General features: G+C 38.7%; 1 protein-coding gene across 2 annotated transcripts; it reads right to left on the bottom strand.

Annotated features, from left to right (window-relative positions):
* Nucleotides 1-1,708: 1,708 nt before the first annotated feature.
* LOC127007394 (co-chaperone protein daf-41-like) lies at nucleotides 1,709-9,633 on the bottom strand. 2 transcript variants are annotated; one of them, XM_050878318.1, is made up of 5 exons: nucleotides 9,467-9,633; nucleotides 6,946-7,132; nucleotides 5,123-5,311; nucleotides 3,691-3,813; nucleotides 1,709-2,678 (listed from the first exon to the last, which is right to left on the bottom strand). In XM_050878318.1, exons 1-4 carry the CDS (start codon nucleotides 9,478-9,480, stop codon nucleotides 3,709-3,711), a joined length of 495 nt encoding a protein of 164 aa, XP_050734275.1. In that variant the 5' UTR covers nucleotides 9,481-9,633; the 3' UTR covers nucleotides 1,709-2,678; nucleotides 3,691-3,708. The 2 variants fall into 2 exon arrangements, with proteins under 2 accessions (XP_050734275.1, XP_050734276.1); XM_050878319.1 differs by lacking the exon at nucleotides 9,467-9,633 and adding an exon at nucleotides 8,788-8,807.
* Nucleotides 9,634-12,982: the final 3,349 nt, after the last annotated feature.

The raw sequence follows: 12,982 nt of genomic DNA, 5'->3' as shown, positions 1-12,982 counted from the left end.
GCCAGTCACCCTCTCTCTCTTTAAATTTTGTTTTGTTCATACTACATGTTGTGCAGACTTTGCGAATACAGTATATGCGCTGTACATCAGTTATCGACGAGATGAACATGTCATAACTAACGGTTGGCCGGCAGTAAGGAAAAAATAAGTAACCTTTGCTGTATCCTGCACGTCCTTAGTATATAGGACGTTATTTCGTGATGCATTACTCCATTACCTTTCATTTGTGATATAGTTTATCCTGCGTTTGTCAATACTTGGGCAAAAAAGTAAGTGCCCGTGTCTGTGCTAGATGCCTAAATAGTCACTCACACTGTCAAAACTAATATAATATACCCTGCCTCGCCGGTACCTACCTAGCTGTGTAGGTATGCGGTAGGTATGCAGTGGTTACCTGTTCACTGCTGTCTATGCCCTGAGCTACTAATTTAGAAGCTTTGGCTCCAGGTCACGAGTTCACATCCACACCTAGATCACGTACAGGTAACAATGAAAACTAAATTGAACGCCGGTCGCCCGTTCAGGTAAACCTATATATTTCCTGTTCCTTACGTTCAACGGCTATAATGACACTCCATGGCTAGGTGTCTTAAATAAATGATTCGGCTTATACGTCACTGATGAATAGTAAACAGCAAGGGGCTTAACCAGTTAATACAAATCTCTCTCTCTCTCTCTCTGTATCAACTGCAGGCAGGACCTGTCGATCATTGAGCATCCGGGGGAAGTAACCAATGACCACCGTGACAGGTTCGTACAATGGTGTATGTGTTTTCTTATATACTTCTTACTGCAGGTTCATAATGGATTTGTTTTACAATGCATATTGTGATTCTCTCTCTCTCTCTCTCTCTCTCTCTCTCTCTCTCTCTCTCTCTCTCTCAATGACACACACAAAAAAGACATGATATAGCAATAATCAACAAGTTATATGGTTACATCAGTAGCCAATAACTAAAGCAAGAAAAGGTATTTGAAAGTGCATTTAAACAATTAATACATTCAATACATATTATACATTTAATTAATATTCATAAAAGATGACAGACTTGAGATGTATGCAATTTTAGATATCACCCTGCAAAAGCTGGATAGCACATATGTAAAGGGTATACCTATGTACAAAACTTTTTTTCTCAGTAATCAAAGCCACCAGTCATAAAAAAGTCTAATTCATACACTCATTTACAAGAAAATCCTTGTGTAAATGCACTTTCAAAGGTGAAAAAATTTCTTACCACAGGCCCATAATTTTGAGATTTTTTTGGGGGGGGAGCTAGAGGGCATCATCATAGGTTCATGGGTTGGGGAGGGGAGGATGGCAAGTAAAGCAAGCATGCACAGGTGGGTGGGATTTTTTTAAATAAGCACTTTTAGGGGCCTTCTGAGGCTGATATAGCAAACATTGGAAGGGCTACAACCCCCCTAGCCCCCATAAATTACGGCCCTGTATCATCAACTCCTTACTGTCAGTTGCCCTCAGACACCATACACAAAAGCTTTGCATCACTAGGTCAGGGTAGGCTTGTCTACCCTTTATGAAGGTACTGATTCCCCCACACACAAACATACTTTTGTTGATCTGACAGAAGCCATGCACTCCAGATTAACTTCACATAATTTGATAGTAATAATACTAAACAAAATAATAAACAAAAGAAACACTGATGTTTTGTTCAATAAATCTACTTAAGGGCAAATAAGACTGTTTTACTAAGTGGTCTGTGTATTTAAAACTGACTTTTTGGTATACGGGACTTTTGTTGACAGAAACATGTGATCTAGATGACATCAATTCACACACTAAATTTTGCATAATTTAAGTTGTCATGGAATTACTTAAGTTGCCTTTTTCAGTCACATGTGAAAATCATTTTAACAGTCAATCCCACACCCTCCATAAGTGGTTAATAACACAAAGATGTATACAGGACTGGGGAACTCTACTACCTTGCACTCTAAATGGTTTACCTGCAGTCTCATTTCCTTAAAAACACACATGGAAAGGTCATCATGCATTCCCTATAAAAATGTAAGAAATTAACTGCGACAACTTTGTTATTCATTTATATATGTACCAAAAACAAACAATATGATCAACAGTCATATTTCCAATCATCAGTCTGCTGCAGCTTTCTCATTAAACATAACTAACAACTAAAACTTTTCCACTTTGGTCTAATGCACAATATTGATCATAAAAGCTTTGCATTTGCTTGCGTCTCTCTTTAAAGAAATAATAGAAAACAGATGTTCATGTGCATACAAAAGAAATAATAAAGATCCATTCACTTAGTGAATAATGACTTTAAGACTATGTTCAAACAGCCTGGTGAAGAATTTCCACTAAAATCCTTACCAGTAGGATTTCTTATTCATCCCCTCTATCAATGGCTATGAAGTTAGCAAAATCAAGCTTAGTTACATTTTACCTTCAAAATGTGCAAACTGAAGAGGGCTTTGTCAAGTTTTTACACAAAGGGTAGACATTAGTCCATCTGCACTGATCACTCATTGCATGGGACCCCAAGTCCAGGTGTACATTATTCCACTCATTAACACTGTTGTTTTCAGCACATGGAAATGGAATTCATGCACATCAACACATGAAGCTGCAGCACAGTTGGATGTGACATGTTACTGTCTTGCCCCCACCAACAGGTTGTATATGAAGGCCTCTGTTAACGAAAAGAACACAATGACAAATAATTTTATAAACATTTAGTACTAAATTCATGAACCTCATGTATACCAAAGCTCTTTACATTAGACCTGAAATTAGCTAAAACCCAATTAGGAATTGTGGAGGCCCTAGGTCTCCACATAGTGTTGGGTTAAAGTAGGCTGAGCAACAATTACATGATGCAACGATTACTTAGTCCTATTTAGCCTAGGTTGCCCTCCTCAAATTGGCCTGTTCGCAGCCGGGTGATTTGATGCCTATTACCATCGTAATTTTAATTTTCTCCTAACTTCCTTGGGCAGAGGAGTGACTTAGCTATTTTGCAATGCCTATATGCAAAGAGAATTTGATATTGATTACCTCAGTAATGTAATATACTATTGGAGACATGTCGGTATAAAGGCTTTGTATACATTTGGGGATACCAAAGCTATTTTTATCGTTATAAGATAAAAACCCTCATTACATAAATGATTATTCTGCAAAAAGTGTGAGAAGTATAGCATAGGACTTGATATTATCATGGACTCAAATCTGAAAAGTTATAATATTGCAGATCCTTTCCTGTACTACTCACACTTACATAATAATCATTTAAGTAATAAGGGTTTTAATTTTATAGCATGATATATATAGTTTCACTATGCCTAACTATATACATACCATGTTTTATGGCTATGTCTTAGGTATTATCTTACACTGCCATGGCAATCAATGTCAAACTCTCTTTGTAAAGTGGTGTTGCAAAATAGCTAAGTTACCCCTCTGCATAAGGAAGATAGGAGAAAATTGAAGTTATTGTGACAATAAACATCAAAACACCTGGCTGCAAACAGACTAATTCAGTCCTGCTTGGAACTAAAAATAAACTGCCAATAAGTTTAGTCTAGATATATTCCAAGGTAGCTTTTGTTTTCAGAGAGCACCTCTCTTGGCCTCCTCCCTACATCCACACATGGCCTGCCACTGCATATCAAAGGACTTATAAATAAGTATTATCTCCTTACCACAAGGCAGATGAGTGACTACTCCAAATCTGGAAGGTCATCATCATCTGAATCTTCATCTTCTAGGTCATCCAAGGTGGGTCGGCTGTCTCCCCCACCTAGGCCTCCCATCTGACGCATCATCTGCAACAAAATTCATTTGCTACTATAGAATGGACTACTTTCCAGTCAATTTTTCCAAGATTTAATAGGTTACTCTACAGGGCTATGCACTTGCAGGCTTCAACTAGCTATATATATGCATGCTGACCACTTTAAAAAATCACTTTTTCACCCCACTGATAAATTTGTGATCGAGGGTTATTGTAGCTGATTATAATAGGTGCTTTACTAAAAGTAAACACCTTTTCTCACCTAAATCAATTAACCCTTAGATTCAGGTGTAGTAATATAACATGTTAGCAGCCTTGGCCATGATTACAGGTGTACTTATATAACACAAGCTACTTCCCACTGGATTATTTCAGAGAATGTAGTGAAAATGGGTCATATGTGCTTCTGCTATTCTTGGGGTAAATTTCAGCAGTTGGTGACCTCCTCCTATCAGTCAGTCCTATGCCAGCAGTCGAGATATATGAATCATGTAAAAATGTTAGTCTATGGAGAAAAAATATACATCAAATTTTAACATATTTCATCTACAAAAATACTGAAAGTAACGGAACAAACTACTGTACTGAAATCAGGCATTTTTGTTGATCGTAATATTTTTTTGTCTCTGAAAATATCCAGAAACACACACATAATGAATGCTCTTTCACCCACATCCCCACCTCTCCTGTTCCCACTAAAGCTTGAGTTCAGATTTTCAACATCAGGCAAGTTCAAGGTGAGCTGAATCTTATGAGACCAAAATTAACCTGATCTAAGTAATAGTATTAGAGTAATCAAGCTCTGAAAACAATGACTTTAGCATTTGGCACCTACTTAAATAACCCATATGGCGCAAGAGTTGCGGGAAGAAACGGTACCCATGGCCTAGGAGTTAAAAACTTGATAAAATAGTAGAGAAAATGCTTCATATATTACAAAACTGTTGAAATGTCTTTAACACATAGCATGATAAGTACAAGTTGATGTAACAAAAATCTTGCCTGTGTTGAAATTCCTTGCAGAAATGTTTTTTTTAGGCTTTGAGTCTGCTGAGGCTATTAATTGTAAAGTCCCAGCCCTCATCGTCCTTTCTGCATGTGCTTTAATTTTTCTTTAAACTAAGCTTGATTTAGATAAATATTGATTCTATGCAGCAGCTTTTGACAATTATAAGATTTATTTCATGTTAATATTATATGACAAGAAACCAGTCAATAATTACATCATCTGATGAAGTTCGGGAAATACCATGATAAATATAAAAAAAAAGTGAGTGCTGAGAACAAAGCGTGCATATTATTAACAAATCAGTACAACATTCACATCCTTCACTACATACCTCCTCAAGATCCTGATTCTGACCTTCTCCCTCATCTTCACTATCATCTTCATCCTTCCATCTACTAAAGTCAATTTTTAGCCAGTGCTGTTTCACCTTCTGTTTGAGTAGGTGTGGCCAGTAAGGTCCCTCCTCCTTCTTTACCAAAATAAGTTCTATGTTGCGGTCACGCGGAAAGCTGCGGCTTTTCTGGAAAAATAAATAAATAACATATTTGACAGCTTATAAGATGCATGGTGTTATAAGACGCACCCCCCAATTTGGGAAGGCATTTGAAAAAAATAATAATAATTATTAAACGGGTTTAAACTACAAATGTCAGGTGAAGGTTTTTCGCCAGACATTTGTAGTCCTCCCCAATATCACGTCATTTTTAAAGTTTCATATGTATTCAGATCCTCATTAAATCCAAATATTTTACATTTAAAACCCTTAATATTTGCTGGGAATAACTAAAACTGGCCCTTCCTAGAGACTAAAGAGTACTGCTTTGAGACAAAAACAAACAAGGTATAGACAGCGACATTGTTAGAGGGGTAATGGGTATAAAGTTTTTACATCATATATTTTGGATTATTATTCTACATCGTAATTCTAGTTGTAGTAATACTTTATAGTCTATCGACTCTAACTTAAGCCCTGTGGCTTGGCCTGGGGAAACCCCATTGTTTACAGATCTAGCAATGACCTGCGCATTTCAATCTGTCTCACTATTAGTCTGTACGTTATCTATTTATGGAATATATATACATTCATAATACGACTGCATAATGTTATGAATGGCTTGGGATTTGATGGAAAGACAACAACTCAGTAAACCTTCCATATCATTTGACAACGTGGCTAATGCGATGTTGCCGCCTGACGGCCCTTGGCAACAAGTGTGTGTGTGTGTGTGTGTGTGTGTGTGTGTGTGTGTGTGAGAGAGAGAGAGAGAGAGAGAGAGAGAGAGAGAGAGAGAGAGAGAGAGAGAGAGAGAGAGAGAGAGAGAGAGAGAGAGAGAGAGAGACAGAGAGAGAGAGAGAGAGAGAGAGAGAGAGAGAGAGAGAGAGAGAGAGAGAGAGAGAGAGAGAGAGAGAGAGAGAGAGAGAGAGAGAGAGAGAGAGAGAGAGAGAGAGAGAGAGAGAGAGAGAGAGAGAGAGAGAGAGAGAGAGGGTGGGGGTGGGTGGGGGGGGAGCAACCCTCCCTGAGGAGGATAATGCAGTGATGTGGCACTAGTGCAGTCTCATGGGGAGTCCCTGAGTCGCAGCCAAGGGCCCAAGTTAAAATCAATAGACTATAGTACATTTTAAAACCTAAGGAATTGTGAAAATAAATTTTATTAATTCTCTATATTGTATTTTTAGTCGAAATATTTTGTCGCCATAGTTGGTGTAGAAGCGATCGCCATCTTATTAACGTTTGCGATTTAAGTGCCACGCACCACTAAACCTTCACTAGTCAGTAACTCAAAGCTGAATTTGACCTTATAAGACGCAGGGTGATTTTCTAGGACATTTTTTTGGAAAAAACATGCGTCTTATGAGCCGTTAAATATGGTAAATCTTCTGGATCTCTGCAAAAGTTTGTCTTTGCAAAGACCAAAATATTTGGCCCTCATTACCCACAGTTTATTGGTTGCAGGACTGCCTGTGGATACCAAAATCCATGAATGTTTGAAGGATGAACAGCAGGAAGAGCTGCATGCCTACTGCCCAAGCCAGGATTTGAACCCTGGCCCACAGATTCATAGTTAGGAACACTAACCAGAGTAACCACTGCACCATGGAGGCATATAATTCTAATGGATAAGAAAACAATATACTTTTAATCTAGGTACTTACTTCTGTATCAATCTCCTTAAAAAGTTCATAAGTATACTCATAATCTTTTTTTTCTGTTCCACCAGTACCCTTGAAGAATATTTTATTTTCTTCTAATTTTATGACAGGATTCCTGCAGTCTTCAAGGCAAATTGTGAGGAAAATTACATTTTTCCTCTGTGCCCATGCAACTGGAGGAGGAAGTGGCCTGAAAGGACAAAAATATACATTATAAACTGATGAGACTGCTTTGGCATTGGTTAATTAGTGACTACTTTAGGATTCTGCCTCATTCAAATCATTACTAAATTACGTACTCAATTACATGGAAGTTAGTTTTTACAGCGCAGGAAATCAAAACAAGACATTCACAAAAATGTTCACCCATATCTTAGGGTTACAATTTGATCTGGATCTGGATTAATAATGCGCAGGGCACCTTTCAGGTGCATAACACGCATATTTGTGCTGGCTGTTGGGGGGACAGGGGAGCCGAGCGTGCAGGGGAAAGAAGTGAATCAAGTGTAATTGTTAGTGTTGGTGTGTTGTGGTGACAGGTGAGTGTGTATTTGTATTTTGTTTTTCTGGATAAAACATACAACCCAATATCTTTTAAACTAAATAGTTCACTTGCTTTTTTGCCTCAGAAATGGATTCAAGGGACCTACAAGCCTCACAGAAACTCAACAGATCAGTGGAGAATCGTAACACATTTTGGAATTCATTGGAGAACAAAAAAATCTTGCACAGATATTACCATTTATCAACAAACCTTTAACAAGTGAAGTTTTGCATTCTGAACAAATATGACATTCATACTTTTTTTTTAAAGTTGTGAGCAATATTTAAACTAAGCATTCCTGCCTGAATATTAGAAACTACAATATCTTTAATTTTGATATCTCTTTAAGTCAGCCTCAATCCTCCTATCAGCAAAGATTAAGTATCAAATTGGCACTCCCTGCTTAAGCGAGGTAAGCGACATGGGGGTCAATCTTGAGATATCACTTGCCTCGCATCGACCAACTATTCAGGCATTCTAAGGCAACTTTTCAGACTAAAACTCAAAGAAGTTGTGGCATTATGGTTAATTTATTTCATACAAATGCCTAGGAAAAGTGCAGAACCCACAGCGAGATCAGACCTCTTTTCTTTAAATTCTTCTAATAAATTTGCAATGCATCATTGATTACACGCTGTTTGAGGCAGCAGTTCTTCAGTCAACCTTCCTCATTGGAAGTAGTTCCTTTTTCCTCCTTTCTGTGAATTTAGGTGGGTTCTCATTTTAACAAGGCACTGATTTCATTGATGTGTAAACTATGATGCTTTTTGTTGCAGCAGTAAAATTACATTTACGCACGCCGACTATCAGTTAAAACAACCAACAGCGCACCACGAAACATATCACAATTATCGCAAACAATTGAATTTAAAAACCTGATTAAATCTAACCTATCTAACTTGACCTAAATTCTCTAAACCTTAAGTAACCGTAACTGACGTGGGCTCCACTGTCAAAATGCGACAAACAAATAAATCCCTCGATAGATCCCCTCCAGATCATGTCTGCATAAACTGATCTCACAAACGAGTGATCTTCGACAGCAAAGCAAAATTGCAGTGTCGTATGTGCAGAAAGTATATAATTCATACAGGACAATGGTGTCCTTTGAAAAGATGGGTGTACTTAATGAATGATAGTGAAATAAAATGGCTATATTATGATTTGGAGTTATGCTCTAGGAATTTCATAGCTGTTTTCTCATAATTGTATAAAACAATCTATATATGAAAAGTATCATTATATCCAGAAATAAATGGTCAGTGTCCCTGAGATAGGCCGCTGAATAAAGATACACTTACCCCATAAATAATTGTGTAGTTTTGCCAAGCAAATCAGCAGTTGACAAAAATAGTAAACTAGTGGTTTAATTAGTAGAAAACATCTATAAACTAACAACCTGCCCTAGACCTGATGGATGATAACCTTTTCCTATAAGAGTGATGGCTAGACAAAGACAGTGCACTGCTCAGGCAATAGGCACCCCTACCTAAAATTACTAATCTTGAATGAAAATTAAGTCGAGATTCATTCAGGGGGGGACATAGCTTGCAACAAATGTATCAGATAAAATTAATCTCGATCATTTTCTGAACCTTTCCTCTTATCTCTGTGAGAGCCACAGTTCCAAAGTTGATTCATCATTGTGTTGCGAAAGGCAAATAAACTGTCTGAATCCTCCCCTGTGCCCTCCGCAAACCACCAAGCCTCAATCCCCTCGGTGCCACTTCCTCTCCTAGGCTAGTAACCATTCAGTTCATGCTTTAACCCGTGCTCCTGCCTGGGGCCACCGCCGCTGTCTATTTACACGAGGCATGGGCCCCCACGCCTGCCACCGGTCCCGCCCTGTACAAGGCCTGGCACGAGCTTCTGCACCTCGCGGCCTCCACACCGCCACCACACGCCCTTCAGGAGCCCCGCACGACGCAGCCACCGCCTGTTCCCCCTGACAGGACGCCCTGGGAAACAGAATACACTCACTGTGTGCTGGCCATGGTGCGGCGTCTGGCGCGGGGAAGGTAAATACTGCGGCGGTGGAAAGGGGATCGGGGCGCGGGCTGCGGCGCCTCGGCGGGGGATCGAGCGGCGCGGCGCGATGCTCGGCTGTGCCCGGCCCCGCCTGAACCCACTCCCGCCCCTGCCGCCGCTGTTGCGGGAGACTGATAACTATTTTTAAATATCATGTGGCTCGTATTATATACTGCCTGATTCACTTAAGACTTCCAACCAATTTCTGAAGCAGTTTGACAACAGTTGGCACCGTCCCCAGCGTTGTCTTCAGAAACTTCTAGAATCTGTTGACAAAACCGAGAATCGATAGATAATACCGACCTCAGCTAACAGTTATTGACTATAACATTTTAGCCGTCTCATTATCAAGAATGCCTTAGGCTGTTTCATGTACATCAACCACGTTCCAACGTTACAATATATTTGTGTTCTTAGTCTGGTATATTATCGTACCCTGTATCCAGCCATGAAAAATCTGATAACAATCAATATAACCCAAGGTAATAATTGATCTGCATTTAATCTCAAATAAATATTTGAAGTAATTAGGAAAATCGATGGCATGCTATTCTGGATCGAGTAAGTTCTTGAAACTTCGCGAGCGCGTGGTGGGGCTTGGCATGTCACCTGCCAACACCAGCAGCATGCCTCATTCAACTTTCTAGAACTGTAATTATCCGCGCGACGTGCAATGTCAAGTCCAACCTGGATGTGTAGTACTCTTCCTGGCTGACTAGTTAAAGCAGTGACGCAAAAGTTCACCCCCACCCCCCCAACACAATTTAGATAAATTTGTTCCTCGTACCAAAGGGACAATCACAATAAGAACAGGGACTGCAAGAGGCCGACTGGCCTACACAAGGCAGCTCCAGATTCCCGGTCTTGGGCCAAGCACCAGACTTACCAAGGATTCTTCGTACCCGAGAAACCCGGCTCCCTCGGGGATCCATGGGTTAAACTTTAGAACTGAAACATAAATCCATCCATATCGGGAAGGGGAAGTCGTGTAATGGTCCACTCAATCAGGACATAAAAATTTTACCTAAATTGGCAGTGGTTTCCCATACTATTCATTTCCTCTCTCCCCCCTTCCTCCTCCAATTAAAGAAAGCTCACATCAAAGTTTAACTTGAAACTAGATGATGTTTTTCCGCATCTTCAAAACCTCACTTATAATGTGGATGTGCCAATTGTTTCTTTTCCATTCATCTCTTGCATATTGCATCTAAAACAGGTAAGGCATTAAAATGGGCCACACACAAACCTTATTGTCTGCTATCAACCTTTATGAAGCACCCTAATCCAGGAAGCCTCCCCCCTCCCCCCCAAAAAAAAAAATTGCTTAAGGTCCCTACAGTAACCACATGACACCTAAAGCATAAAAAGAGCACAATAAAAATGGCAGTTACAAAGGGGTGGCATGAGCCTGAACCACATCCTGCTCTAGGCGACACAGCCCTGCCTCCTAGTTCTATTGGAGTCATGTTTTCTTTTGTGAATGCATCCACAACTAAAGCTGGATAGTGAAGTCGGAAAAACAAAAAAACAAAAAAAAGGATTTGGAAGATTTAGTAAAACCACGCAAAGTTTATTTCACTATAGGCATGCACAAGTCAAGTATTGTATTGTATTTATTGTTTAGTCTGGACATTAAGAACTCCAATCCCATACCATGCCCCAAGTGATTCCAAAGCCCTTATTTCACCTATGGGCACAGTTTTGGAGGATCACAATAATTTCTTCAGAAAATGTGAAGACCTTTCTTGTTGCATAATTCATCAAACTTCCATCCACTTCTTGAATGCTTAATTTATTCCTAAGTAACCCTTGTGCTCTTCTAGATATTTCTTTATCCCTATATACTGATATTCTTTGGTTTCTTTAAAACTTAGAATGCTTCTCTACTGATTTCAATAAAATTCCAGATCTTTCTACATGACATCCATCTTCAACCTTTTGTTCATACTTCTCTACATTGACATATTACACCAACATTCCTACTTCAATTAATTTCCTACAGGATTCTTCATACATATCCTTTTCTGTGCAGCCCTTCGGTTCGTTCCTTTTACTAAAATCATGAAGTGATATACCTACAATGCTCCCTTAATGCTCACACAAAGGATCACCACCACTATAGTCGATCGACTGTAACTTGAGCCATGTGTCTTGACCCAGGGAAACCCCCATCGTTTACACATCTAGCGATGACCTGCGCACGGCGATCTTTCTCACTGTTAGTCTGTACATTATCTATTTATGGAATATATATATATATATATATATATATATATATATATATATATATATATATATATATATATATATATATTCATAATACGACTGCATGGTGTTATGAATGGCTTGGGAGGTGAGGGAAAGACAACAACTCTGTAAACCTTCCATTTCATGTGGCAACGTGGCTCATGCGATGGTGCCGCAACATTCACCCTTCCGCCACCACGGAAGACTCACGTAGGGGGGGTAGCGAGCTCCTCTGAGGGGAGTGATGGGGTGATGTGGCATTAGCGCACCTCAGGGGAGCCGTGCCTGATGGCTCAAGTTAGATTCGATAGATTATAGTCACAATCATTTACCAACACTAGCTCACATGACCCATCCAATTACACTTGAGATCCTCTATTACTATCACATTTGCCTTTAGAGTGCAATTGAGAAATAACTCATCATGCAGATGTAAAATGCTGTTGCTCAAACTTAAAGACAGTACTCCTGAAAATTTATGCTCCTTCTTAACTAATCCTGCATGAATGTTTGACACATTACATATGATTCAGAGAATGTTAACATGAGATGTCTACTTACCTAAGGTTTTCAACTTTACATGTTTTCTAGGCTTACAACTGCAAGTTTTAAAGTTCAAAGATGAGGTATCAAATAGTTTGCTCTTAGGATATTTCACTGTTGAATTATGGGGCCTTAAACTCCATTATAAGATTCTAATCTGATGCTACTGGTCTGTCGTCTTTTGTAAAAAAATAAAAAAAATAAAAAATAAATAAATAAAAATAAATAAATAAAAAAAAAATAATAATAATAATAATAATAATAAGCCTCAAAACATTAAAATGACTTAATACATGACAAAAATATATAGAAATGATAATAATAATAAAACTGATTCCCAACAAAATTACTGCAATTAGGGCCATCCCACTGTGCCAAATTTATTTTCTCAGGCAATAATATAGGAAAATACATTACTAAAATATATCTTTAAATATAAATCATGATTACATGTCTGGTTTTAATACTGGATCACTTTCCAAATTTATATTCCTTGTTGCTGCCATATTTTAATAAATACATATACACTACAAATATACATCTCCCCTTAACTCATTATATTTTCCTTACATTCACATGTATCTACTTGGCCATTTGTATGAAAAGATCAGGAAAACTTTAAAGCAATAATCTCGCTACTGCTTAAAGGCTGGGCAAATTTTGTGCAAAACACATGAG

This window comes from Eriocheir sinensis, chromosome 35, assembly GCF_024679095.1.
Source record: "Eriocheir sinensis breed Jianghai 21 chromosome 35, ASM2467909v1, whole genome shotgun sequence".
Taxonomy (NCBI): Eukaryota; Metazoa; Arthropoda; class Malacostraca; order Decapoda; family Varunidae; genus Eriocheir; species Eriocheir sinensis.
The sequence above is the reverse complement of the archived record's forward strand: the minus strand, read 5'-3'. Positions and strand labels throughout refer to the sequence as shown.

Excerpts from the sequence above, each read along its gene's own strand:
- LOC127007394 (XM_050878318.1), bottom strand. Across the intron at positions 5,312-6,945 it reads TTAAGGAGATTGATACAGAA|AAAAGCCGCAGCTTTCCGCG; the intron begins GTAAGTACCTAG and ends TTATTTTTCCAG. Across the intron at positions 3,814-5,122 it reads AGAATCAGGATCTTGAGGAG|ATGATGCGTCAGATGGGAGG; the intron begins GTATGTAGTGAA and ends ATTTTGTTGCAG.